This window comes from Vombatus ursinus, unplaced genomic scaffold, assembly GCF_900497805.2.
Source record: "Vombatus ursinus unplaced genomic scaffold, bare-nosed wombat genome assembly UNPS02000577.1, whole genome shotgun sequence".
In the NCBI taxonomy this organism is placed as follows: Eukaryota; Metazoa; Chordata; class Mammalia; order Diprotodontia; family Vombatidae; genus Vombatus; species Vombatus ursinus.
In genome coordinates this window covers 32,327,150-32,354,854 of record NW_020940355.1, presented here as the reverse complement: position 1 = coordinate 32,354,854, position 27,705 = coordinate 32,327,150, and the positions used below count along the sequence as shown (strand labels likewise).

Genomic DNA, 27,705 nt, shown 5'->3' with positions numbered 1-27,705 from the left:
ATATTTATATATGTAATATATAAATACACACACATACCTTTTTAGAAAATGCTTTTATAGAGAAATATCCAGTGATGTTTATGTATATATGCATTTACATGAAGACATAATGCCTATCATAACTTGAGAGGCAATCTATCAGAGCTGGCTCAGAATCAGTCAGGAAGACCTGGGTGTTTAAGTCTTACACACATTAGCTGTACGACCCTGACCAAAATATAACCTCTCAGCAACTTTCTAAGATTCTAAGTTACAGAACAATTGTCGATCTTCATTGGTAGAGAGTTTCCTTATTGAAAGTTCTCTACATCAATAAAATCATAGGTCCAGACCAAAAAATAAAATCATGTATTAGTAATAAGTAATCTACAATTCTATTTAGGAAATACAATTAAATACATACTTTTAGTTCTGTATTATGGATGGTCAAAGAGAGAGACAAAATGCTATGGTATTTTAATAACTATGTAAGTAATGCTTACCATGCGGGTTAAGTGAAATTAAAACTCAGGCCAGATTAGACCCATATTACAGTCATTTCCCCATTCCTATACTCTAAGACAAAATATAGGTCACTGGTCACAATCATACTATTGCCATTTTCAAAAACAAGGAAATGCCACTAGTAGCTGTGACAGGAAGGTCAAATAAGGTAGTTTAGTTGATAAAAGAAAAAAAAAACATGGCTGAAATTTCTCTTTATATTCCAAATACCAAAAAAATCCCATAAATTTTCAGTCATTATAAAAGATAAACTGAGTAAATTAGGGTTCCAAAATATGACTGTGCTCTCTGCTGAACTATTATTTGACTTAGAATTTTATGATTTAACATATATAACATAATTAACAGATTAACTACAGTTGTCAGAAGTAAATTATTTTATAAGGATTAAACAAGTTAAACTTTGACAAAGTTAATTTCTAATTCATAACTAAAAGTGTAAATTCATTGATGTCTTTTTTTGCACCTAATAGCATTTTTTCAAATTACATGTCAAGAATGTTTTCAACATTCATTTTTGTAAGATTTTGAGTTCCAATTTTTTCTCCTTCCCTTCCCCTCTCCCCAAGACAGCAGGCAATTTGATGTAAGTTATACACGTACAATCAGTTAAACATATTTCCACATTAGTAATGTTGTGAAAGAAGAATCAAAATAAAAGGGAAAAACTACGAGAAAGAAAAAACAACCAAAAAAAAGTGAAAATAGTATGCTTCAATCTGCATTCAGACTCCATAATGCTTTCTCTGAATGTGGATAGCATTTTCCATCACAAGTCTTTTGGAATTGTCTTGTATCACTGTATTGCTGAGAAGAGCTAAGTTTATCATAGTTGATCATAACACAATGTTGCTGTTACTGTGTACAATGTTCTCCTTATTCTGCTCACTTCACTCAGCATCAGTTTATGTAAGTCTTTCCAGGTTTTTCTGAAATCCATTTGCTCATTATTTCTTATAGAACAATAACGTTTTATTACATTCATATACAACTTGTTCAGCCATTCCCCAACTGATAAGCATCCCCTCAATTTCCAATTCTTGGCCACCACAAAAAGAGCTGCTATAAATATTTTTGCACATGTGGGTCATTTCCCCATTTTTATGATCTCCTTGGGATACAGACCTAGTAGTGGTATAACTGGATTAAAGAGTAAGCACAGTTTAAGAGCCCTTTGGGCAAAGTTCCGAATTATTCTCCAAAATGGTTGGATCACTTCACAACTCCAATAACTCAGTGTTCCAATTTTCCCACATCTCCTCCAAAATTTATCATTCTCTTTTTCTGTCATAGTAGCCAATTTGATGGGTGTGAGGTGATACCTCAGAACTGTTTTAATTTGCATTTCTCTAATCAATAATGATTTAGAGCATTTTTATATGACCATCGATAGCTTTAATTTCTCCCTCTGAAAATTGCCTATTCATATCCTTTGACCATTTATCAATTGGGGAATGACCTATATTCTTATGAAATTGACTCAGTTCCCTATAGTTGAGAAATGAGGCCTTTATCAGGAGCACTGGCTGTAAAAATTGTTTCCTAGCTTTCTGCTTTCCTTCTAATCTTGGTTGCATTGGTTTTGTTTGTGCAAAACCTTTTTAATTTAATGTAATCAAAATTATCCACTTCGCATTTCATAATATTTTCTCTATCTCTTATTTGGTCATAAATTCTCCCATTCTCTACAGATCAGACAGATAAACTATTCCTTGCTCTCCCAGTCTGCTCATGGTATCACCCTTTATGTCTACATTATGTACCCATTTTGATCTTATCTTGATATACGGTGTGAGATATTGGTCTATGCCTAGTTTCTGCCATACTATTTTCCAATTTTCCCAGCAGTTTTTGTCAAATAGTGAGTCTTTACCCCAAAAGCTGGAGTCTTTAACCTTATCAAACAGTAGATTACTATAGTCATTTATTGCTATGTCTTGTGTACCCAACCTATTTCATTGATCCACCACTCTTAGTTCTTAGCCAGTACCAAATAGTTTTGATGACTGCCACTTTATAACATAGTTTTAGACCTGGTACAGGTAGACCACCTCCTTTGCTTTTTTTCCCCCATTAATTCTTGATATTTTTGACCTTCTATTCTTCCAGATGAGTTTTATTATTTTTTGTAGCTCTATAAAATAATTTTTTGACAGTTTGATTGGTAAGGCACTGAATAAGTAAATCAATTTAGGTAGAATTGTCATTTTTATTTTATTAGCCTGGTCTACCCATGAGCAACTGATATTTTTTCAATTGTTTAGATCTGACTTTATTTATGTGAAAAGTGTTTTATAATTGTGTTTATATAATTCCTGGGTTTGTCTTAGCAGGGAGACTCTTATTTTATGTCATCTACAGTTATTTTAAATGAAATTTCTCTCTCTATCTCTTGCTACTGAATTTTGTTGGTAATATATAGAAACGCTGCTGATTTATGTAGGTTTATTTTACATCCTGCAACTCTGCTAAAGTTGTTAATTTTAAGTAGTTTTTTAGTTGATTCTCTAATTATACCATATATCATGTACAAAGAGTGATGTTTTGTTTTCTCACTGTCTATGCTAATTCCTTCAATTTCTTTTTCTTTTCTTATTGCTAACACTAACATTTCTAGTACAATATTGAATAATAGTGGTGATAACAGGAATCTTTGTTTCATCTCGATCTTACTAATAATGCTTCTAGCTTATTCCCATTATTTATAATGCCTGCTGATGGTTTTAGATAGATACTACTTATTTTAAGCAAAATTCCACGTATTCCTATGCTCTCTAGTGTTTTTAATACAAATGGGTGCTGTATTTTCTCAAAAGCTTTTTCTGCAGTTATTGAAATAATCATATGATCCCTGTTAGTTTTGTTATTGATATGGCCAATTATGCTGATAGTTATCCTAATATTTGAACTAGCCCTGCATTTCATGTATAAATCCTACCTGGTCATAGTGTATTACCCTCATGATAAATTGCTGTCATCTCTTTGCATCAATATTCACTAAGGAAATTTTCTTTGTTTTGGCTTTTCCTAATTTAGGTACCAGCACCATATTTTTGTCATAAGAGGAATTTGGTATGACTCCTTTGCCTATTTTCCCCAAATAGCTTATCTAGTACAGGAATTAATTGTTTTTTAATTATTTGGTAGAATTCACTTGTAAATCCATCTGGCCCCGGAGATTTTTTTTCCTCAGGCAGTTCATTGATGGTTTACTATAAGTTTTTTATTTCTTCTTCTGTTAATCTGGGTAATTTATATTTTTGTAAATATGCATCCGTTTCACTTAGACTGTCAGGTTTATTGGCACACAGCTGGGCAAAATAGCTAATTATTGCTTTAATTTCCTCTTCATTGGTGGTGAATTCACCCTTTTCAATTTTAATACTGGTAATTTGGCTTTCTTTCTTTTTTTCAATCAAATTAACCAAAGGTTTATCTATTTTATTGGGTTTTTTTTCCCCATTAAACAAGCTCTTAGTTTTATTTTTCAGTTCAATAGTTTTCTTAATTTCAGTTTTATTAATCTTTCCTTTGATTTTCAAAATTTCTAATTTGGTATTTAACTGGGGATTTTTAATTTGTTCTTTTTCTAGCTTTTTTAGTTGTATGCCCAACTCACTGATTTTCCCTTTCTCTATTTTATTTATGTAAGCATTGAGATATTAAATTTCCCCTAACAACCGATTTGGCTACATCCCCTAAGTTTTGGTATGCTGTGTCATTACTGTCATTCTCTTTGATGACATTACTGATTGTTTCTATGATTTGTTGTTCGACCCACACATTCTTTAGGATTAGATTATTAAGTTTCCAATGAATTTTTAGGCTATCTTACCATGGCATTTTATTACATGTAATTTCATTGCATCATGACCTGAAAAGATGCATTTAATATTTCTGCCTTTCTGCATCTGATTGTAAAGATTTTATGCCCCAATACATGTTCAATTTTTGTGTACGTGCCATGTACTGCTGTCATATTTAACTTTTCCAAAATTCTATTCACCTCCCTAGACTGATATAGTTCTTAGAAGGGGAGGGCGAGGTCCCCCACTAGCATAGTTTTGCTCTCTATTTCTTCCTATAACTCACTTAATTTCTTCTCTAAGAATGTGGATGCTATACCACTTGATGCATGTTTTATATTGATATTAGTTCATTGTTTATGGTACCTTTTAACAAGATGTAGTTTCCTTCCTTATCTCTTTTAATTAAATCTATTTTTGCTTTTGCTTTGTCTGAGATCAGGATTGCTACCCATGCTTTTTTTTTAAACTGCAGATGAAGCATAATATATTCTGCTCCAGCCTTTTACCTTTACTTTGTGTGAAACTCTCTGCTTCAAATGTGTTTCTTATAAACAACATATTGTAGGAGTCTGGTTTTTAATCTACTCTGCTATCCACTTCCATTTTATGGGAGAGTTCATCCCATTCACATTCACAGTTATGATTACCGTGTATTTCCTTCCATCCTATTTTTCCCCATTTATACTTTTCTCTTTCCTTTCACCCTATCCCACCTCACCAGTATCTTGCTTCTGACCACCACCTCCCTCAATCTGCCCTCCCTTCTATCAGCCTACCTTTTTCTTTCCCCTCCTACTTCCCTATAGGGTAAGATAAATTTCTATATCCAACTGAGTGTGTATGTTATTCCCTCTTTCAGTCAAATCCAATGAGAGTAAGGTTCAAACAATGCTCATCCCCTGTCTTTTTTCCCTCCACTGTAATAGGTCTTTTGTGCCTCTTCATGTGATGCTATTTACCCTATTCTGGCTCCTTTCCTCTTCTTCCAGTACAAGCCTTTTTCTTACTCCTTTTTTTGATATCGTCACATCAAAGTCAACTTATACCCAAACCCTCTGTCGTGGTATACTCCTTTTAACTGCCATAATAGAGATACAGTTCTCAAGAATTACAAATATCATCTTCCCATTTAGGGATGCAAATAGTTTAATCTTATTGAATAACACGTTTCCCCCCCCCTTTCCTGTTTACCTTCTTATGCTTATCGTGAGTCTTGTATTTGAAAACAGAATTTTCTGTTCAGCTTTGGTCTTTTCAACAGGAAAGTTTGAAGGTCTCCTGTTTCATTCAATATCCACCTTTTCCTCTGAAACATTATGTTCAAATGTGCAGGGTAGTTGATTCTTGATTATAATCCAAGCTCCCCTGCCTTCCAGAATACCATATTCCAAGCCCTCCGATCCTTTAAAGTAGAAGCTGCTAAAGTAGAAGCTGATGTGGCTCCTTGATATTTCAACTGTTTCTTTCTGGCTGCTTGCAGTATTTTCTCCTTGACCTGATAATTCTGGGATTTGGCTACAACGTTCCTTGGAGTTTTCATTTTGGGATCTCTTTCTAGAGATGATCAGTGGAGTCTGTCAATGACTATTTTACCTTCTGGTTCTAGGATATCACGTCAGTTTTCCTTGATCATTTCTTGAAAGATGCTAATTAGGGTCTTTTTTTGATCATGGCTTTCAGGTAATCCAATAATTCTGAAACTGTCTCTCCTGCATCTATTTTCCAGGTCAGTTGTTTTTCAATGAGATATTTCACATTGTCTTCTATTTTTTCATTCTTTTGGTTTTGTTTTATTGTTTCTTGATTTCTCATAGTTATTAGCTTCCACTTGCCCAATTTTAATTTTTAAGGAATTCTTTTCTTCAGTAAGCACCTCCTTTTCCATTTGGCCAATTCTACTTTTAAAAGAGTTGTTTTCTTTAGTGAATTTTTTGTTTCCATTTGGCCAATTCTATTTTTTAAAGAGTTGTTTTCTTCAGTCAGTTTTTGTGCTTCCTTTTCCAAGTTGTTGATTTTTTCATAATTCTCTTGCATGACTCTCATTTTTTTCCCCAGTTTTCCTTTTATACCTCTTGAGTTTTAAAATCCCTTTTGAGCTCTTCTAAGAGGACTTTTTGGCCTTGAGACCAATTCATATTCCCCTTTGAGGCTTCACACGTAGGCATTTTGACAATGTTGTTTTCTTCTGAGTTTGTGTTTTGATCTTCTTTGTAACCATAGTAGGTTTCTATGGCACAGGGGCCACTAAACTAAGTTTCTTTTGCTGGGGGGCCAGGGGCCCAGTCACTGGCTTTCCACACCAGGGCCTCAGGTGCGCTGGCAGCTTGCCCACTGTACTGGAGTGGCCCTGCCTAGTCACACCTGTTGTGCCAGGGTTCTGGGGCTGACAATTTGCCTTGTGCACTAGGGCTGGAGGCCTCACAGCTGGCCTGCTGTGCCATTAGCCTGCTGAGCCAGGACTGAGGGGTCTCAGTTGCTGATCTGTGTGGCTTGTGCTCCCACTGGCTGGGCCAGACACTGTCTGTGCTGGGCTGTGCTTCCCTTTTACCCAAGTGAGAAAGACCTTTCCTGAAGTCCTTCTATGTTATTTTAAGCTAGAAAATTGTTTCACTCTACTGGGTTCTGTCACTCCATTTAGAATCCATTGAGAAGCTTGATTTAACATTGTTTCTGAGGGAAAATGGGGAGAGCTAAGGCAACTTCCTGATTTCTCTCCACTTCCATTCATTGATGACTTGTTGCTACCCAAAATTTAACAATCTATCCTGAAATTTCATTTGCAAATTTTAAGCAAAAGCACCCCAACCTACAAAATACTTCTTATGGAACAAAATCTTTTATTTACCACAAACATTTTTAAAGTAAAAGAAATGTTTGAGTTTCTACTTTGGAAACATAAATATCTCTAATTTATAATAATAATCTGACCATCTTCATGGCATTTTAAAGATTTGTGTAAAGCACTTTTCATTTAATATTTAACCAGATCCTTGCAACTACCCTGTGAAATGGGTTCTCGTTATCTCTCTCTCTCCACGTACATATGTATATGTGTGTGTGTGTGTATATATCTATATATCTACATATCTACATATAAAAATTCCCATTTTATAGGTAAAAAACTAAAGCTCAAAATCTTGTGTCTTGCTTGCTAGTGTCCAATATAAAATTCAACGCAGATAACAGAGCTTTTTCTACTATACCACATAACTTCTTTCATTTCTTAGACACATTATAACCCAACAAGAGTAAACAGCAATGAAAATACCTTAAATGATTTTATGACATTAATCTAATATATTTTTTAGGAAGGAAAAAATTATTTCTGATTAAATTTAAAAATAATTCAAATAATTAAGAAACTTAAACATCTACTTGCTATTCAGGAAATATTCATTTCCTTACATTACCTCAGATCTATAAATATGAGGATGAAAACTTCTAAAATTCAAATACAAGCTCTTTATTCTTACACCTCCAGCAAAGACGAAAATCAACATACTGTACAATTTCACTGACTTAAAGCTACTTGCATAACAAATTTCTGGATTTTTCATAAGGACAATATTTTCAAAGCTTGCAATGTTATATAAATTACCCAGTATTTTGATAAATCATTGAAACAAAATCCTTAGGTTCAAGGTGAAATAAACTCCATGAAGACAGGGACTAAATATTATTCAGGTCTGAATCTAGTACAGTGCTTGTAAGTACTAAACACTCAAATTTGTTTTCAAATTGGTTAAAAAGTATAAGCTGAATTAATTTTACTTAGTCTCAATGTGCTAATATGATGGCAGCACTGGAAACAGCATTTTTGTAGACCTAAACATTAGTTGATTGACTTTCTGCTTTATGTTTCTACATTTGCAATCTCAAATTACAGTGGTTTCTAGGCATTAGGAATTTATATATATATCTCCAAACATTCACTATCCCTAGTGTTTTTCCTGTATTTCTTCTCTGATCATATTTTGTTTTTTTCTCCCCCTTCCCAAGAATTGATTCCAACCCTTCATTATTTTAAGTTAAAATTTCATCTTTTCAGCATCTCCTTTCATATTTCCTGTCTAGGTATTTAACTCAGTTAAGGGTCACTGTCATCTGTCCTGAGTAGTCTGCCAGCATTCTCATTTAGCCAATTTACTCTCCTTCTTTCCTCAGATCACATTCCTGTTTTACACTTCTCAGTCATAAACTATTTACACACTTCCTTCTTACCCAGAGATACACCCTATTCTCACAGCCAGATACACACAAACAATAGTCTAAGTGGATAGAAAGGTGAAGGTAGTTAAGGGAAGGGGTGGGATAAGAAGTTAGTGAATAGCCAGGTAGGTGGAAAATGTAAGAATTTAGGAGAATAAATAGGCAGATGACTGAGAAAACTGGTAGGAAAGAGATAGGATCACTGGTCAACAAAGAAACCACATAATCTCCTCTATCATTTCACCATGCTACTCAAGTTTTCATAACGTCACGCAATAGAAATCAGCCTGTATGAATGAATGTTATAAAGATACCTTTTGATATGCACAGCCCAGCACAGACAGTGTCTGGCCCAGCCAGTGGGAGCACAAGCCACACAGATCAGCAACTGAGACCCCTCAGTCCTGGCTCAGCAGGCTAATGGCACAGCAGAAATAATGACAATAACTGCATCAAGACTCAGAGCCATTTACACAGGTTCCTAAATGAGATCTAAAAATCACTCAATAGTTTGGCTTATCCACCCAGGAAAGACTTTGAACAGTGCCTATTGTCTAGACTATGATATGCAGATGGATGGACAGCACAGAGGGTTGTCCATTAGTTTATATATCATGGCCAGACACCATAGATAAACAACAAATTAGCTCATATTAGTTTAGGAGGAAAAGAACAGAAGAGATTACATTTGAAAAACTATAAAATTCTATCTTTTAAATATCATTATTTTTTCCAGTAATATAGGTCTATAAAACACAGAGTACCAAATTCTTCAATGAATCAAAAATGTGGGTCACTTAAAGGACAATGGAGAGATGGTGGGCATCAGCAGATTAAGAGCAGTGCTTCTTAAACAGTTTAAGAAGTACTGAAGGGGTTGAGTGGAAAAAGTTTTAAAAAGCCCTGGACTAGAGTATATTACTAGTGACAAACAGTATGCAAGAAGCAGAATAAAAGATATCAGGAGGTAGCTAGTGGTACAGTAGATACAGCCCTAGGCCTGGAGTAAGGAAGATCTGAGTTCAAATCCAGTCTCAGACACTTACCAGTTGTGTGATCCTAGCAAGTCACTTAACCTCTGTCTGCTTCAGTTTTCTTGACTATAAAATGTAAATAATACCACCAACCTCCCAGAGTTATTGTGAAGCTCAAATGAGATAATATTTGTAAAGTGCTTTGCAACCTTTGAAGCACTATATAAATGCTAGTTTTTTTTTTATATTACCAGAAAAGGAAATGGGTCAGTCATGTAATGAGAATGAGGGGTAACAAATGGACAGTCACATGCTGCATTGCTAGGACCTATGCAACAAGAGAGCTGGATGGAGTTCTGCCTCCCCTCCCCCACATATCCCTCCTGAATATTTATGGGAAAATATGGACAAGGAATAGTATAGGATGAAAAGTAGTTTATGATCTGCATAACCGGAAGAAATACGTACAAGAGAGATTATCTGAAGTACTTAAATATATGATGAAGAAATACTCTAAGAATATGTACAAAGTTTCATGTTAGTTTGGAACTTGTAAAAGTATTTCTAGGGAAACATGGAAGGTTTTTTGAAGGAGATAGTATCCTTGAAGGATAAGCAGAAACTGGATGGGTGAGAAAAAGCATTCCACGTAGAAAAAAACTCTGAACAAAGGCATGGTTGTGTGACCTCAGGTAAGTTCCTTAACAGTTTTGAGTCTCAGTTTCTTCATGTATCAAATGATATGGCTGAACAATATGATCTCAACAGTTGCTTCTAGCTACAAGACACCTTGAAGTATTTAGCAACTTCAAATTAATCCTTACCTTCGCTTGGTAGCTACCCAATCCTTAAACTTAAGCCCAGGCAACTCCATCCAGTTTCCAAAGCTGATTGTCAACATGGAACCTTCCATATGCTATTTGGAAAAAAAAAAAAAATGAGTCAAAGGCATCATACATTTGAACAACTCCCTTGATTTTCTTTAAAATGATTAAACACTTGAACCAATTCTATAAATTCAAAATGTCTAGACTCAAAGATATTGCAATATCTATGGAGTTCTATATTTGCCTAATAAATTTTTATTTGCATAACACCATATCACAGAATCCATATATATTTCTAACTCATACATTTTTTCAAAAATTTACATAATTTTGAACACTCAAATACTCCAGATTATTTTTTTGTTTTGATCTAAGCTGTTCCTGATCAATACATAATTCTTTTACTCATTTTAGGAAAAGAAGAAAAATTATTTTTTTCTTTTAAATACAGCAAGTTTATTAATTATTTAATACCTTGTGTCCTATATTCATATTACTGTCAAGTTATATGAAAAATTGCGGTAAACAATTATTTCCTGTTCAGTTATGATACAGTATTATTCCAAAGGCTGGGCTAATCTGCCAGTAGTGTTTCCCCTAAGAGCAAGGAAACAGACCATGGTCCCATAAATAATGATGGTCCACAGCTAGAAGCAGAAAGGAAGGAGTAATACTGAACCCTTCACAGTCCCACTCCTACTTGTACCTATCCTGCCTTACCTAACACAAAATCATACTAAAAACAAGGGTACCATGCCCACAATTTCTGTGCTGTCTTTGAGGCCATTAGCTCCCTTTGGCAAATCAAGAACTCTGGCTTCTTGCCTCTCCACTTACTCTTACAGTCAAAGCAGTTCAGCAGTGGGAGCTCAACTGATGAAATATCATTCATGGCTGTCTGAAAAACACATGCTGTTTGGCATAATCTTGTAGACCTAGAAGAACTGAAGACAGAACCAAGAGGCTGGAGCACTGGACTTGCCAGACAGGGAGCTGCTGTAATTTTTAAAGCATTTCACAAAATGAATAGAGCCTTTCATAGCCTGGAGTCAGCCTTTATGCAATATTTGACATCCCAGTCTGGTATATAATGTAGTTGCTTAAATGTCAGAGAGTTGGGCTACAAACTAAATTCCACCACTGAGGCAGTTTGTTCAGGAAAATTAAAGCATATCCATACTTAACCCTCGATATGAAGTGGGACATTAATCTGTATATAAAATATAACATTTGATCAATTATTGCCTCCAGAGTTTTTGGTTCTCAGGAGAAAAAAAAAGACTACATGAATGCAGTAAAACCTTAGAAATTTCAGGGCCAGAGGGATACCAGTATGATAATGAAAAGTAAAAGTTCTAAAATAGTTTTAATAAATATAATTTAATTCTGAGGTGCTATGTATAAGGCATGCCATCCCTTTAAGAAAGCCCATCATATAAAAGTCTGAATTTATAAAACCAATACAAGGCACAGTGATTATTTGAGAAATTTTTCAGTTTATAAAAGGACTACTTTACAAACAAACCTATTGTGACACATATGAAATACTACTTAAAAAACAGAAACTAAGCATACACATTATTTTTCAGAAATATATTTTTTTTTCTAGGTCTGGACATACAATTTCATTGGTATGGGGAAACTTGAGAGTGGTAACTCCCAGCACAAATAAAGAATGATAAATCATCTGTAACTTACAATCTTAGAGAGTAATCTGTGTGGCATTAAGAGGTTACTAACTATCTCTTAACTGCCAACTCTAATTTCTCAATTCTCACCCTTGATTTCTTTGCAGCCTTTGACACTGCTGATCACCCTCTTCTTGATATTTTCTTCTCTTTTGGTTTTTGTGATATTGCTCTCTTGATTCTCCTCCTACCTATCCAACATTACTTCTTGGTCTCATTTGTTAAAGCTTCATCCAGGTCATGCCCATTAACTATGGGGATACCCCAAGGCTCTGTCCAGACCCTCTTCTCTATTTTACTTGGTGATCTCATAAGCTTCCATGAATATGATTATCATCTTTACACATGATTTTCAGAACTATTTATATAGTCCTAACCTCTCTTCTGATCTCCAGACTCATATCTCCAACTTGCTAATAAATAGTCTGAACCGGTTGTAGTGTGGACATCTTAAACTTAACATGTCCAAAACTGAACTCATTATCTTTCCCCCCCAAACCCTTCCCTTTTCCTAACTTCCCTATTGTTGTTGAGAGTGCTACTATCTTCCTAGTCACCCAGGCTTGCAACTTAGGTGTCATCATCAACATCTCATTCTTTCTCACCCCCTCATATCCAACCAATTGCCACTCCAGTCAATGCTTCATTAACTTTTCTCATATTTGGCCCCTGCTCTCCTCTGACACTGCAGTCTGGTGCAAGCCTTCATCACCTCACTCCAGACTACTAAAATAGCCTTCTAGTTGGTCTCTGCCTCAAGTTTCTCCCCACTCTGGTCCATCTTCCACTCAGCTGTCAAACTGATCTTACTAAAGCACAGGTCTGACCAAATCACCTTTCTATTAAATAAAATCCAGTAGCTCACTATCATCTCCAGGATCATATATGAAACCTTCTGTTTCTTTTAAAGTACTTCATTACCTGACTCCTTTTATCTTTCCAGTCTTCTCACGTCTTACTCCCTTCCACATACTCTCTGATCCAGTGACACGACCTCCTTGCCATTTGTACTCCTTGTACAAGACACTTCATCTCCCGACTCTGTTCATTTTCACTGGCTGTCCCCAATGCCAGGAATTCTCTCCCTCCTCATTTCCATCTCATGGATTCCTTCAGATCCCAGCTAAAATGACACCTTCTGTAAAAAGCATTTCCCTCTAAGATTATCTTCAAAATATCCTGTACATATCTTGTCTGTATACAGCTGTTTGCATGTTCTCCCCCTGCCAGACTGTGAGCTCCTTGAGAATAGGGAATGTCTGTCTTTCTTTGTATCTCCATACATACTAGGAACATAGCAGGTGCTTAATAAATGCTTACTTAAGTGACTTGTCTATGGTTACAAAGCTAGTATGTGTCAAAGATAGCACCTGAATGCAGGTCTTCCTTGGGCCAAAGCATCTGCTTCTAAGAAACAATGATATATACAAAAAGTTCTATTACTGAAATCAGATATAGCATAAAATAATATTAAAATGGCTAAGGTAATGAAAATAATTCACATTTCATAATATTTTTTAAAAAAAACTTAACAGTCAAAAATTTGTTAGAATATTTTAGACCTGGAAAAGCTCTAGGAGAAAGAAAACATTCCTAAATGTACTGAAAGTAAACCTTCACTTAATATACTCTACAATTCCTAATTTTCATTGTTATATTGGCTTCCCTCTATTCCTAATATTTTAAACTTGTGACACCTACCTGTATTTATATGCTGTCTTTTTCTGAGAACTAAAGTACTTCACAGGCATTAACTGACATAAGGCTCTCCAAAAGATAATCTGAATGACTCTTTAATTTATTGAGTCCTAGTTTAAAAAGGTACAAATTTTAAATTGGATTCTTCTTACTTGTAAAAACAGAGGAAGAAATTATCCCAACATTGATATAGTCTACATTATACATTTATCTGAGTTGTGATAAAATAAAATAAAATTCAAAATGAAAGTCTAAATTTCAATATTCTACTATGAAACAAACTTCTGAAATAGTGCCCATTTAATTCTCACATAATAGGCCAGAGTAAAAATATTTGATTGCATTAGTAATCAAATTAGAACTCACCACTATTATAATTAATTAGGTCAATATTCATTATCACTTGAGATAATTAAAATGCTAAATGTTAAGTGTTATTCTAGTAGTACTGTGTCAGTGGTGGTAAGGGGGTATAATGACAGCCATTTATAGGTATAGGTATTTGTAAACTGGGACTTAACTGTATAGCATTTAACACAAAAAGTAGTCAAATTATCTAAGACTATGTAAATGTCTTGTAAATACCTAAAATTAAGGGTTTTCTTCTCCTTTTAGGATGGCTGTATCTTGACTCTAGAACTTCAATGTTTGAGCAAGAGTTTATCACATTCCAGATGCCAAAATGAATAAAAAGTGCAAATTGTCTGAAAAAACAGAGATAAAAGAGGGGCAAGGTATCTTGTATATTTCTAAAAATAGAATTCTTGGTTGTAATTAGAACTCAGTTTTAAAATTGTTGTTCACTGAAATCATGTGGGTACATTTTAGGAAGAACCCTGACAAGCCAGAAAGTGTCCTAGAGAGGGTCACCAGGATGGTGAAGGAATGGAGACCATGCCATCTGAGAATCAGCTGAAGGAAAGAGGGATATTTGTCTGAGGGAAGACTCAGAGGGACTTTATTGCTGCCTTTATGTAGCTGAAAGGTTTTCGTGTGGAAAAGGGACTATATTTGTTCTATCTGGCCTCAGATGACAGAATTAGGAACAGAGAGGTCGACTTAGGTTCCCCATAAAGAAAAACTGCTCAAAAATGAGAGACATTCAAAACTCAAGGAGTCTACTTGTCCTTCAATGGAGGGCTTCAAGCAGAAAGGCAGGATAACCTCTTGTCAGGGACACTGTGGAAGAGATTCCTATTCAGGTATGGGTTGAAATAGATGACCACTGAGATCTCTTCCAATTTTGAGATTCCGTGTTTGAAGTTTAAAAGTCAAGCAGGTCTAACCATAGCAATAACACATGCAAAAATTAGATATTCAGATACATTAAGACATAAAGTAAAATATTACTTACATGCCAAGCCCCACCAGGTGGTCCTTTACCAAGAACCAAGTGAGGAATATAATGATGTTGTTCTAATTTCCACTGCAAAACTGATGGGTAATCATACCCAAAGTCAGCATCTGGATGAAGAAGTGTGTCAAGTAGTATTGCAACTGGATTAGATGATCGGCCTTCAAGACCTTCAGACAAGTACTCTAAATCCTAAATGAATTTTTCAAAAAAGAAAGACAGCAGAGTTGAACTGGGTCACTACTCACTTCCTTTCGTGAATTCAAGACAATGACTAGGAAAAACTTAACACTTAATTTATAAAGTTAATATAAAAAATTATTCAATGTGATACCATTCTATACAATGGATCTTCAACTCAGAAATACTATACTAATAAAATAATCCAAAACTAGAATATAAATCATATCACTTCCACATTTTGAAGAAAAATTACATTTATTTATAGGAAACAATACCTGATCAATAATGGAGAGATGTCTTGCTTCTTCTAATTTACTATGCAAAATTGGATTTGGATGTACAGCTTCTGAAGATAAATATGGTCTGTATCCTGACAACATGTAAGAAAGGCAAATGCCTGAGGGTCCATTTCCTATAAAAAGCAATAGTTTGTCACATCATACAGAAACAATGGAAGTCTTATTAGAGGTCAAATCCTAGCCCTCCAAGGGGCTGTTTAAAAATATTTTGTTAAATTAGAGCAACAGTTTATTGAGTACCAATTTTATGAAATGAAACACTAGCTACAACTTGGAAATACGTTCAGAATATGAAGATGTGTTTGTTTGCCCAGAAATAGGATTTAACCCATGTAGATATAAATAGCACAGATTATTTAGTCAAATAGCCCTAAGATATCGTAAAGGTACAAACAAAGGTTAAAAAAAAAAAATTTCTTCTCAAACCATTTCTTTCTAAAACCCTAAACTTCTAATCTAAAGATGGAACAAATCTTAAATAGCCTTCCTGGATATACAAATATTCAAACTGTACTTAAAAACACCACATCATTAATGACAACTTCAGACTACCTAAGTCAGCTGAGTCGTGCAGTAGATAGAGCACAGGGTCTGAAGTCAGGAAGACCAGCTTCAGACTCCTGGTGGTGTCTGACTCAGTTTCCTTGACAGTAAAATGGGGATAGATTGCACCTATTTCCCTGGGTTGTTGTGAGAATCAAATAAGATATCTGTAAAGTGCTTAGCACAGTTGCTGGTAAATAGTAGGCACTTAATAAATGTTTATTTCCTTCCCTTCCCCCATCTAATAGAGAAACCTCACAATAGTTCCATTAACTTGTTCTGTCCCTACTTTTATGAAGTTTTCAGCTTGGAGAGATATTTATGTGCTAGAAATTCAATACATTAGTAATATTTTACTACATTGAATATACCCCTTATTGCTACTAAGGGGCAAAATGATGAAGAAGTAGTCTCTTTGCCCCAGTACTTATCTTTCAAATATCCCTAAGCACAGGATGTCAAACTATCTCTGAAAGAACAGGCTACACAAAATTCAGGAAGTTCAGACTTACACAGAGTATTCCTCTTTCTTAAAAAAAAAAAAAGTCATATCATTTACAGTGAAATTAACTGATACCTATTCAGAGAGCTGAGAACATACTTCAAATAGATTAGCTATATGATTCATAGTGCATGGTCAAATATTAAATACATACGAATTATGGGCTCCTGGGTTGTCAGGGACCTAAAAGTTATTTAATTCTACCTTCTCACTCTCTAGGCTCAGGAGGTAGTGACTCACCCAAATTCATACAGGTTATAAGCAGCAGAGACAAGATTTGAAATCAAGTTGTTTCTAAAACTAGTGTTCTCTCCACTATACCATATTGCCTCTCATATTCAAAGACCATGGGAAATATTCAAGACTAGATAACTTAGTATCATCTGAAGGAATAAAACAACATACTAACCTATTCTAATGCTAAATGCTTAGTTTGGTTGTAAGCTCTTTCAGCATAAGGGCAAGATCTTCACCATATACTATACTGTATTGTATTCTAATGTAACTAACAAAGTAAAAAGGAAGAAAGAAAGAAAACAAGCATCTGTTAAACATTTACTATATACCAGGCATTGTGTTAAGTGCTAGGGGAAGGGGGAGAGAAATAATACATTATAATCCTAAGATATTAAAATAGGAGGTGAAGGCAAAATGATGCATCAAACTATGTAAGTCTAAGTTAACAGATATATACTGCCTGGAACATAATAGACACTTAATAAATGCTTACTGACTGATATTAAGCCAAATTTTATCTATATATGAGCACTGACAGTTCAGAAGAATCACTATCTCAGAGTTGAAAAGGTCCTCAGAAACCATATGGTCAAACCTGTACCTGAAAAAAAATTACCTTGAGAACGTCTGTAGAAGAGGTCATTCAGCCTTGGGCTTGAGTGACTCAAACCAAACTTCTGAGGGAACATATTGTTCCCAAGATAATCCATTCCATTCTGGGATAGCACTTACTGTTAGATTTGGGTTTTTTTGTTTGTTTGTTTGTCTGGTTTTACATCAAGCCTAAATGTGTCTCTCTGAAACTTCAACTGAGCTCAAGAAACGTAATATATTATAACAGTAAATCCAAGCACAGAACTGCAATGTATGATTACTGGAAAACCTACCTCTAAAGCCATACTCAAATTATAATGGTATTGGGATTATAGCTTTCAAACTGGCAAATCGGGGGCAGCTAGGGGGCGCAGTGGATACAGCACTGGCCCTGAAGTCAGGAGGACCTGAGTTCAAATCTGGCCTCAGACCAAACACTTGACACGAACTAGCTGTGTGACCATGGGCAAGTCACTTAATCCCGAATGCCTCATTAAAAAACAAACAAACAAAAAAAAAACAAACCAAAAACTGGCAAATGGCCCTTCACATGCAAAAAGTGTCTTTTTTAAGATCTAATACTAGAATAATCCAAAGCTTTCATCCTAGGGGAACTGACATATTTTGGCTGGCACAGAAGAATTCTTGAGAGGTAAGGAGGGGTACTTCCTGCTGAATCTCTATTGAACTACAGTCCTAAGATTCCATTCCCTCTGTCCTCTGACTAGAATGAGGTAATGGGTAGAAGCTTCCCACCTTACCCACCTCTGTAATTAAAAGTTAAGACCTGAATATGAAGAAATGGAAATTAGAAGGAAATTTCTCCCTGACTTAAGATTCCAGCACTGCTAACTCCCTGACTACTATGGTTGGCAGAGATTGCCAGAGTAGGGGTATAAACTCACTTCCTTTTCTAACAATCACCCAAATCCAGCTCTAAAGAGAAGGCAGATACTCCCTTCCTCTTTACACTATCCTCTGCCAGCTCAGGAAATGCAAAGGTCCTTAAGCTGTTTGACCTTGAGACTGAAGGACAGTTTATTCACCTTCCCAACTTTTTTTCCTGTCCCTCTCTGGCTCTACACCCAGTTTCACTAGGTTTGTACCACAAAAAAGGGTTAAATCTCAAACTGACAGCCAAGTAATTAAATCCATGCATTTAAAGAAAGACTGTCATACAGAAAATGTACTTGGTGAAAATTTGAAGATATTATGTTATATCCATAAGTATAATGTAGATAAGAATGGTTTCATTCATTGTATTTGTATTCCCAGAACCTGGCAAATAGTAATTTTTAACAAATAGTAATGTTTAATAAATACTTGTTAATTACTATGTTCAATATCATTACATATGGTGGTGTATATGATGTTCACAAGGCTCTTTTGGTTAACTACAGGTGCAGGTACAGCTAGCTCTAGGTTTACGTTTACTGTCTGTACTCCAATAGTTGCATAGTCACCCCACAAATTTACTGGTTTATACCCAGCATGAAGTTTTTTTGAGAAGAGTACAATAATACTAGTACTTCCTTTTAAATCATGATTCCTTAACTAATACATTACAAAAGCCAATCATAACCTCTCATAAACAACTTAACTAATTGTGACTTCACAAACAACAAACACGCTAAGAGAACTGTATTTTAGACTAATAAACTGTTGTGAAAATTTCAGTTTAGAATTTTAGGTAATATCATCTAGTCAGGAGGATCATGAGTTACCTTTAAACATATTAGAGGTTTTACAAAGTAGTAATGGTTATGCCAGTGGTTTCAAAACATGAAATAGAAATAACTTACCAACTATTACTACAGGCAAAGTCAGTGCTGAGTCTTCAGGTAAAGAAGTTTCTTCAACTAATGGCATTGCTTTAACTTTTCTGCTGAAACTGTCACCAAAATATTGTACTAAGGAATTCAAAATCTGTCCTTCAGTTTCAGGACTGCTATAGTTTCTTTAAGAAGAAAAAAAAAAGAACAAAAGTAGAAATTAATACAATCTTCATGCAATCATTTACACTCTGAGATCCTCTCAGTTTTTTTCTGTCATTTATTCTAACACTGTTAAATTAACTAGGATAGGAGCTTACCGTATGATTTCACTGGTACAGAGAACTCTCTACTGAGCAAACTTCTACCAAGGCAGGTTGGTGCCTCATCTACAATTTATAATCTTAGAGAGTAGTCTAGAGCACTGAGCAATAAAGTAACTTTCCTGGGGTCATACAAGTATGTGTCAGAGGCAAGATATTTTTAATTATTCTGAAATTCAGTATATTTGTATAATGTTTGGAAATGATTTAGAAACACACAAAGATTATGTAATAAAATAATTTATTAATTTTACGTAGGTATGCATAAAACCTCGATGAGTTTAAAGTATTTGTTGTACTCCCTGCTAACTTACTAATCGCAGCTGAGAACACAACTCAGAGCTAATAATTTCTGACATGTTGTATTTTGGTTTTTAGTAGATGTCACTGTACTCAGGGAACACCTTCTACAAACAGGAAGGGCCTCCTGAACTTTAAATCCTAGATTCACATGTAAAACAGAAGTAAAAGGAATCTATACATCAACCAACAAGAATTTATTAAGCATTTATTATGTACTAAGCACTAAAGATACAAAGATAGAAACAAAAATCTGACATCAAAGAGCACACAGAATACTGGGAAGACAACACGTACACACACAAGTACATACAAAGTAATGTTTGAGGAGGAAGGCATTAGTAGCTGAGGAGAGATAGGAAAAGTTTTATGGAGAAGGTAGTGCTTGAATTTTGAAGGAAATTTGGGATTTTTTAAGAGATGGTGATGAGGAGATAACCTAGGCAACAACACAGATATGGGAAATGGAGTGTTGTATGTAAGAATAGCAAGAAGGCTAGTTCGGCTTGACTGTAGAGTGTGTGAAGGAGAATGATGAGGCTAGAAAGACACAGGCTGGAGTTTCTGCTTGTGAAACATTACACAGTCAGACCTTGGATTTAGGAGTATCACTTAAGCAGCTGTGGAGGATGGGTTGGAGAAATGAGGTAGAAGCAAAGTAAGGCCACCAGGCAAAAGGTTATGAGAAACTGAACTAAGGTGGTGTCTTTGTGGGAGTAAAAAGATTAGAACAAAGATGAGAGATGTTGCAGAGACAGAATCAACATCTGCCAAATGACTGGTTATGTGGAATGAAGAAGAGAGTGAGAAGTCAACAATGGCACTGAGGTTCTGAAGCTGGGTGATGAGAAGCATGGTGATGCCCTCAACAAACATGGGGAAGTTCAGAAGAGGGGTGTTTTAGGAAGGAAAAAAATAAGGAAGTTAAATTTCAAAACAATTAAGTAATCCCTCAAGGCTGTCCTCCTCTCTCTGTAGTTTCTAGTATACTTCCATTGCTATAGTTTCAATGTGCCACCCATATACAGATGACTTTCAAATCTATATATCCAGACCTATCTCTCCTCCAGTTACCTGCTGGACATTTCCACTTAAAGCTTCCTCTTGTACCTAGCTTACATATCCAAAGTTGAACTGACATAATCCGTCCACCAAAATCTGACCCTCTTTCAATGTTCTCAAAATCTCTGGAATCATTTCTTAATTTTCTTCTCCCTATTTCTCACCTCTATTCACTAAAGTCCTGCCAACCTCTCTGCAAAACATCTTGTATTCCATCCCTCTATTTTCTACCCTCTCTTCTTGTAACTTGACTATTATAACAGCCTGTAACCAGTATCCTTGTTTTCAGTCCTCACCTTCTCTGATCCATCCTTTATATAAGTGCTCTGAGTTTCTTAGAGAATGGGTGTGACCATGTCACTCTCCTACCAAAAAAAAAAAAAAGCCTTCCTACTGCTTATGGGATAAATACAAATGCCTTAGCCTGACATTTTAGGCCCTCCACATCCAGATTTCCTCCACACTGCTCTTCTTTGCTCACTTTGATTGGCTGTTCCCCAATTTATCTACTCCTTCTTCATCTCCTACGTACAGAAACTCCTCTTCCTTCAAGCCTAGATTCAGTTTCTAGCTCCTCCATGAAGTCTCCTCTAATTTGCCCCAATCGAAATGACCTTTCCCCCCTCAAATTTTCTTGCAGCATTGCATCTCTCCATTTTCCTTAATGAATTCTACCTTGTTTGTTATTTATGTATATCATTCGCCCTACTGGATTGTAAGCTTTTTGAGGGGCAAGGCCTATGTATTGCTTTTCCATTCTTATACACCCAGCACTTGACAGAGTACCTACACAATTAATAAATGTTTGTTGAATTAAGTGACTTTCCCACAGCTAAACTGCAGGGTCAAAACCAGAAATCACTCACTCTTAAGTCCAGTGCTCCTTCCACTCTAACAATGTTCCCCCCTTGGGTCTGAACTTGAGATTTTATCATTGAAAAGAAACCAGTGTGGAAATTACTTCTACCAACGTACAACTGCAGGACATCTGTAACTTTAATCTTAGAGCAGTGGTGGTACGGTCAGGGAACCCTGGGTAGTTCTTAAAGAACCTTTCAGAGTATCTGTAAGGTCAAAAGTATTTCTTTATGATACAAGGCATTTTAATTTCTTAATGTCAAATATCAATAGATATAACCCACATAAACAAAAAGCTCAATAATTTCTAAGAGCATAAAGGGAGAACAAGAAGTTTGAGAACTGATGTATGACAGAGTTGTCTAGGGCACTGAGAGGTTAAAAGTGTTTTTTGCCAGTGGTCAAACAACCTTTATGTTCCAAAGCCAGGACTAAAGCCAGGTCATCCTGACTCCAAAGGCAACTCTAGCCAAGCCATATAGCTTTAACAACACTTCCTTCTAAATTTTTCTTATTAACAATTAGTTGAATGTTCCCGCTTTATACTGTAATACTTCACTATTCCTTATACAATTAATTGCTACTTTTGTTATTTCTGCATTGTGTAGAGGAAATAAATGTTATTGCTTGATTAATATATAAGAATTTTGTTCAATGTTTATTTATTGCCTATACCATTTTGTATCTCTACTCTATGATTTATTTTAAAAATCACTTGCAGGGGCAGCTAGATGGTGCAATAGATAAAGTTCTGGCCTTAGAGTCTGGAGGACCTGAGTTCAAATACAGCTTCAGACACTTGACACTTACTAACTGTGTGACCCTGGGCAAGTCACTTAACCTCAATTGCCTCACCAAAAAAAACAAAAACAAAAACAAAAACAAAAAGCAAAAAAATCACTTGCAAACAGAAATGTATTTAGGGAAACAGAAGGAAATGAGCATTTATAAAGTGTTCACTATGTGTCAGGCACTCTGTGCTATGCATTTTACAAATACTGTCTCATTTGATTTTTACAATGCTGGAAGGTGGGTATTATGACCCCCATCTACAGTTGAGGAAACAGAGGCAAAGTTTAAGTGTCTTAAAACCAGGGTCAAACAGCTAGTAAGCATCTGAGGCCACATTTGAACTAAGGTCTTGATTCCAGGTCCAGTGCTCTATCCACTGTGCCACCTATCTGCCTCTAAATTTATATAAAAGTAATATTAAAGCATTTATTAATATATCGTTACAAAAGCTGATCAATTTACTTTTTACACATGTGTAACCTACATCAAATTGCTTGCCTGCTCAATAAGGGACTAGGGAGAAAACATAATTTGGAACTCAAATTTTTAAAAAACAGATGTTAAAAATTGATTTTGCATGTAACTGGGGAAAAATAAAACACTAAATAAATAAATAAATATATGTGTATATATATGTATGTGTGTGTGTGTGTGTGTGTGTGTATATATATATATATATGTATATATATATATATATATATTTCAGTGAGGCAATTGGGGTTAAGTGACTTGCCCAGAGTCACACAGCTAGTGAGTTATTATGTGTCTGAGGCCAGATTTGAACTCAGGTCCTCCTGACTCCAGGGCCAGTGCTCTAGCCACTGAGTCACCTAGCTGCCCCCAATAAATAATTTTTTAAAATAAATTTAAATGGTCCTTATTTTCTACCAGATGTGTTGGAAGTACACTGGGAAAATTATTTTTTTCCTGATTACATACAACTATCTCCAGTGAGAGAGTGACAAAATTTGAGGTATTTAATAAGTTGTTGGATAAATTCATGGACATTTTGCACAGTATCAAAAAGCCAAAAATGTATTAACAGGAAAATAAAGTGAATATAAATGAATATCTGACATCTTTTAAGGAGTAATTAATTCTGGTTACAGACCAACAATACTCAAAACTCTTGGAACACTCTTAGCAACATAGGAAAAGCTAAAGGTGTTGGTTATGAAATATTTACTATTTTCATCTTTTAAGAACATAGCAGAACCCCAACATCACCGAGATTCAAATATACCACATCTCTTAAAATGGTAAATGATAAGAATTCATAAGACTGTTTACTAGTTGAAGCTATTCTTAGATTTTAAAGTTCTAATAGGATACAAGAACCAAGTTCTAACACGAGTATTACCTTTTTCATGAGAATTCTGCCTCTGAAAATATTAAGGCTGAGAATACAACTTGTGTCTTTAAGCCTAAGGTTATAATTTACATGATCATGCCAGCAATCTAAAGAGTTCCAAGCACACTCTGGTTACCTACAAAAATGTTTCTCCCCAATGCTGTCAGTATAAATAAAAATTCTTCAAAATACTTTCCTTTCATTCAAAGTTGAATATACTGAAGTACTGAGGGCAGCTCAAAGTTTTTAGCTTTCCATTTTTAATTCAAAATTTTGCCTTACCTCACCACAAATTATACCTGGTTATATTAGAACATCATGCAGGACATTTGCTCTGAATTTCAAGTGGAAGCTAGTATTTGTTATTTCGGACTGTTAATCAGTTTTGTGGTCATATATTATAAAACATTAGGATACCATTCAGTAAGTGGGATGCTTGCTAAATATATAGATACCTAAAAATCAGGCTTTGGAGACAAAAAAGTAACAAAATAAATCAGGAATAAAACAGTGCTGCTTAAGTAATATTGCTTATCCTTTACACAACAAACAAAAGTTACTTTTTCAACATACAAATGTTCCCAAATATCCTATTACTTTACCAGGTATAAACAGTGCACTAGATACAGAACAAAACAAACAAACAAAAAACAAAAGCAGGAAAACAATATACACCATGACAACAATGTAAATAAAAAGCAAGAACAGTAAGATGAAACCTGGTTACAATGACCCATAACAACCAAGTCTGAAACTTGAGAAGATATCAAAAAATGCTTTCAATTGTTTCACTTATAGAGGTTGGGAACTGGGTGTAGGATACTGCATATTCCAGTCTGACCCACTGATATGTTGGCTGATTTTGCTGTACTGCCTTTTCCTCCCTTTTCTCTTGATCTTTATAAGAATGGCTCCCCGAGTGGAAGAAGAGAGGTATATAGTTGGAAATGAATGTGATGTAAAAAAAGCAAAGGGCATAAAAAACATTAATTTTTTAAAATAGAGGACTACTTTCCATTTTGTATCTGAGTTAACTATGCTTTCTCCAGGATAAATGGCTACATTTGATTTACCAATATTAAATCAATTCTTCTCCTTCAGTCAATTTTAGGCATTTACAAAGTTTATAATTATGTATCATGGGACCCTAAGAATATTAATAGAAAACAGAACATATCTTCATTAAAGGTCAACTTCGATTAGCAGCTAATAGAGATGTGCCAGCTTTTGAAAAGGTAATCACGGTTCTACTTTGTTACCTGCATTATATTATAATCTTTAGTGAGGCAATCCTCAAGCTCCATTAAGTATATTACTACATAAAAAAAAGACTATTTCAGTAAAATGAAAAATCATAACTCTCTATTTCAGGACCACAATTTTTCTCCTTTGTAAAAGAAGTTATACATAAGTATCCCCCTCCAAAGTGCCATGCACATCCACACAAAAATTTTTTTAAAAACTCTTTAATTGTTAAAAACAAAACAAAACAAAAAACTGACAATTTTTACCTAAGTTTCTAAACTAGAACTGATCTGACAAAAAAGCAATGCTTTTTTTCCCCAAACTACAAGGACAAAAGTATTTAGTTTATGTTCACTCCCCTTTCCTCCCCCATTAATTTAACAGTAATAATAAATTTTTTGGGGGGGAAATCCATATTGTTCTTTTTTACTGCTTTTTCTAACAAAACTGCAGTTAGAGGTCAAGCTATTTTTTGACAGTCTCATTTTCAAATATTTCTAGTTGCTTAGAGAAGAATGTTTATACTGGAAAATAGAAAATGAATGGATGAAAATTTCAAGTCATGAGGTATGCAGAGATGTTAAAATGACTGCAGAAAGCAAGTTTTGTCTGATAGCTGTCCCGATGTGTTCAGGAAGTTTCAAAGTTTTTGATATGACTTGGATTAATCTAAGAAGTTGCTTTCTAGGCTGCCTGGCTGGCACACTCTATGCCCTCAAATAATAGCCTGAAGTTATCTGTAGACAGATTTATTGTCAGAGGACCTGGGTCTGAATCTCTACTCTGCCTGAGAGTAAAATTACTTACTGCCTTATTACTTAAAGCCTGTGTGACTATGACCAAGTCACTTAACATCTCTGGCCTCAGTTTCCTCATCTGTAATATGACAAGTTGAGTGAGAGACTGTAAGGTCTAAGACCCAACGAACTCTCTCTAAGTCTGGACAATGGGAATAATACTTTTGCTAAAAGTCACAAAGTACATGTAAGCATGGGCTATCATTATTTTGATTGGAAAATATAGAGGTCTACAAAATTCATCTGAAGGTAAGTTCTTAGAAACTTTGCCTTTACAAAGTTGAAATTATTGCACGGTTCTTTCTTGTTAAGTAGCAAAATTCTTCCTTTCTTTTAAGGATATCTACTGGATTACTTTAAAGTTTACTACCAAATTTGAAAGGTGTTCTTTTGTCCTCCTAACGGAAACTGTTCACTGGATTTGAATGGGTGTAAATTGCAAGTGGGGAGGTGAGGTAAGCAGAGATGTCAAAAGGACTCCATAAGAATAAAAATCGCTTCTTTGAAAATAAATTTCTTCTAGAACAATAAAATCTATAAACTCTAAAATTTCCTCAAAAAAACATTCCTAAGGTTAAAGAGGCTTCCGGAGAGCAGAGTTGATCTTTCAAGTTAACTAGCCAATTTTTAATCAGATAACTGGGAAAGGGGTTCGATCCTACCCCTGAGCCCCTTTCACTGATGGCAAAGTTGTCTTCCGAGTGTTCTAAATCATTCAAAAGGAAAGCCGGCTGCAGGAGGGTCGGGGGACGGCCAGGGTACGGCCCTGTCCCCGTGCCCCCTCCGCTCGCCTTTGAAACTTTACCCCAAACTCCACGGGCAGGACGAGCCCCCTCCGCGGCCTGGCCGGTCCCCGGCCCTCCTCCGGCCCCACGCAGAGCCGGGCAGCGGAGCCGGCAGCCGCACGGGAGGAGGAAGAGCCGCGTCCTGCGGCCCCGGGCTGGGACGCCGGCTCGCCGCCTCCTCGGCTCCTCTCCGCTCCTCCCGCCTCCCCGCCTAGTCCCCACGCTCACCTGAAGTGACCGGCCAGGGAGCAGCGGCAGCACCACACCGGCATCGGGCGGCGCTGGAGCGGGGACCCGCCGCCCCGCCGCCCCGCCGCCCCGGCACTCCTCCTCGGCGCTGCGGCAGTTCCTCCCCTCCTGCCGGCCGGCTGACTCTCGAGCCGCCGGGGCGCCGTCTCCGCCGGAGCAGGAGGAGGCGCTTCCGCTACCGCCGCTCAGGGACAGTGCGGCCAAGACGGAGGCGGCGGCGGCGGCGGGTGAGGTGACGACGGGGGCGTGGGGGGTGGGGGGAGGACGCCGACAAGACGGCGGGGCCGCCCGGGCTCCTCCTCGCAGGTGCGGCGGTGGCGGCACAAGAAGGGGATTGGCGGAGAGGAGACCGGCTGGTGGGGGCGGGGATTGACGGAAGGAGGAGGCCGTGACGGGGTAGAGGGCCGAGGAATCGCTTGCCGGCTGGAGGCCAAGCGGAGGGGCTCGGCAGGAGGCGACTTCCGCCCTCCTCACGCCCTCCTCACGCCCTCCTCACCTCCCAGGCCTGGTACCCGGGGTCGGGAGGAAGCGCGAGCCGCGACTGGGGTCCGCGAGGGCTGGGCGCGCGCCGCCGCGGCTGGGATCACGCCGCGCTGCTGGGGGCCGCGGGGTGGGTTGGTCCAGGTTCGGCTAGTGCCGCTGCTGGGGGCCGCAGGAGAAGAGGAGGAGGAGCCATGTTTGTGGGTGGGTGGGGGGTTGGTAGGAGAGGATCTATAAGGGAGGGGTGGGTAACAAGAGGAGAAATGAAAG

The 27,705-nt window shown here is 36.6% G+C and overlaps 1 protein-coding gene across 2 annotated transcripts in view; it reads right to left on the bottom strand.

The window, feature by feature from the left end:
* Window positions 1-26,997, bottom strand: part of OSGIN2 (oxidative stress induced growth inhibitor family member 2) — a 32,739-nt gene extending 5,742 nt beyond the window's left edge. The window contains exons 1-5 of one of the 2 annotated variants that reach the window (XM_027869921.1): window positions 26,935-26,997; window positions 19,224-19,378; window positions 15,522-15,658; window positions 15,064-15,255; window positions 10,321-10,412 (exon numbers count right to left, since the gene is read on the bottom strand). In XM_027869921.1, coding sequence (XP_027725722.1) covers window positions 10,321-10,412; window positions 15,064-15,255; window positions 15,522-15,658; window positions 19,224-19,378; window positions 26,935-26,978 — 620 coding nt within the window. In that variant the 5' untranslated portion in view covers window positions 26,979-26,997. The remainder of the gene's footprint in view (window positions 1-10,320; window positions 10,413-15,063; window positions 15,256-15,521; window positions 15,659-19,223; window positions 19,379-26,934) is intronic. The other variant, XM_027870000.1, reaches the window with a different exon arrangement.
* Window positions 26,998-27,705: the final 708 nt, after the last annotated feature.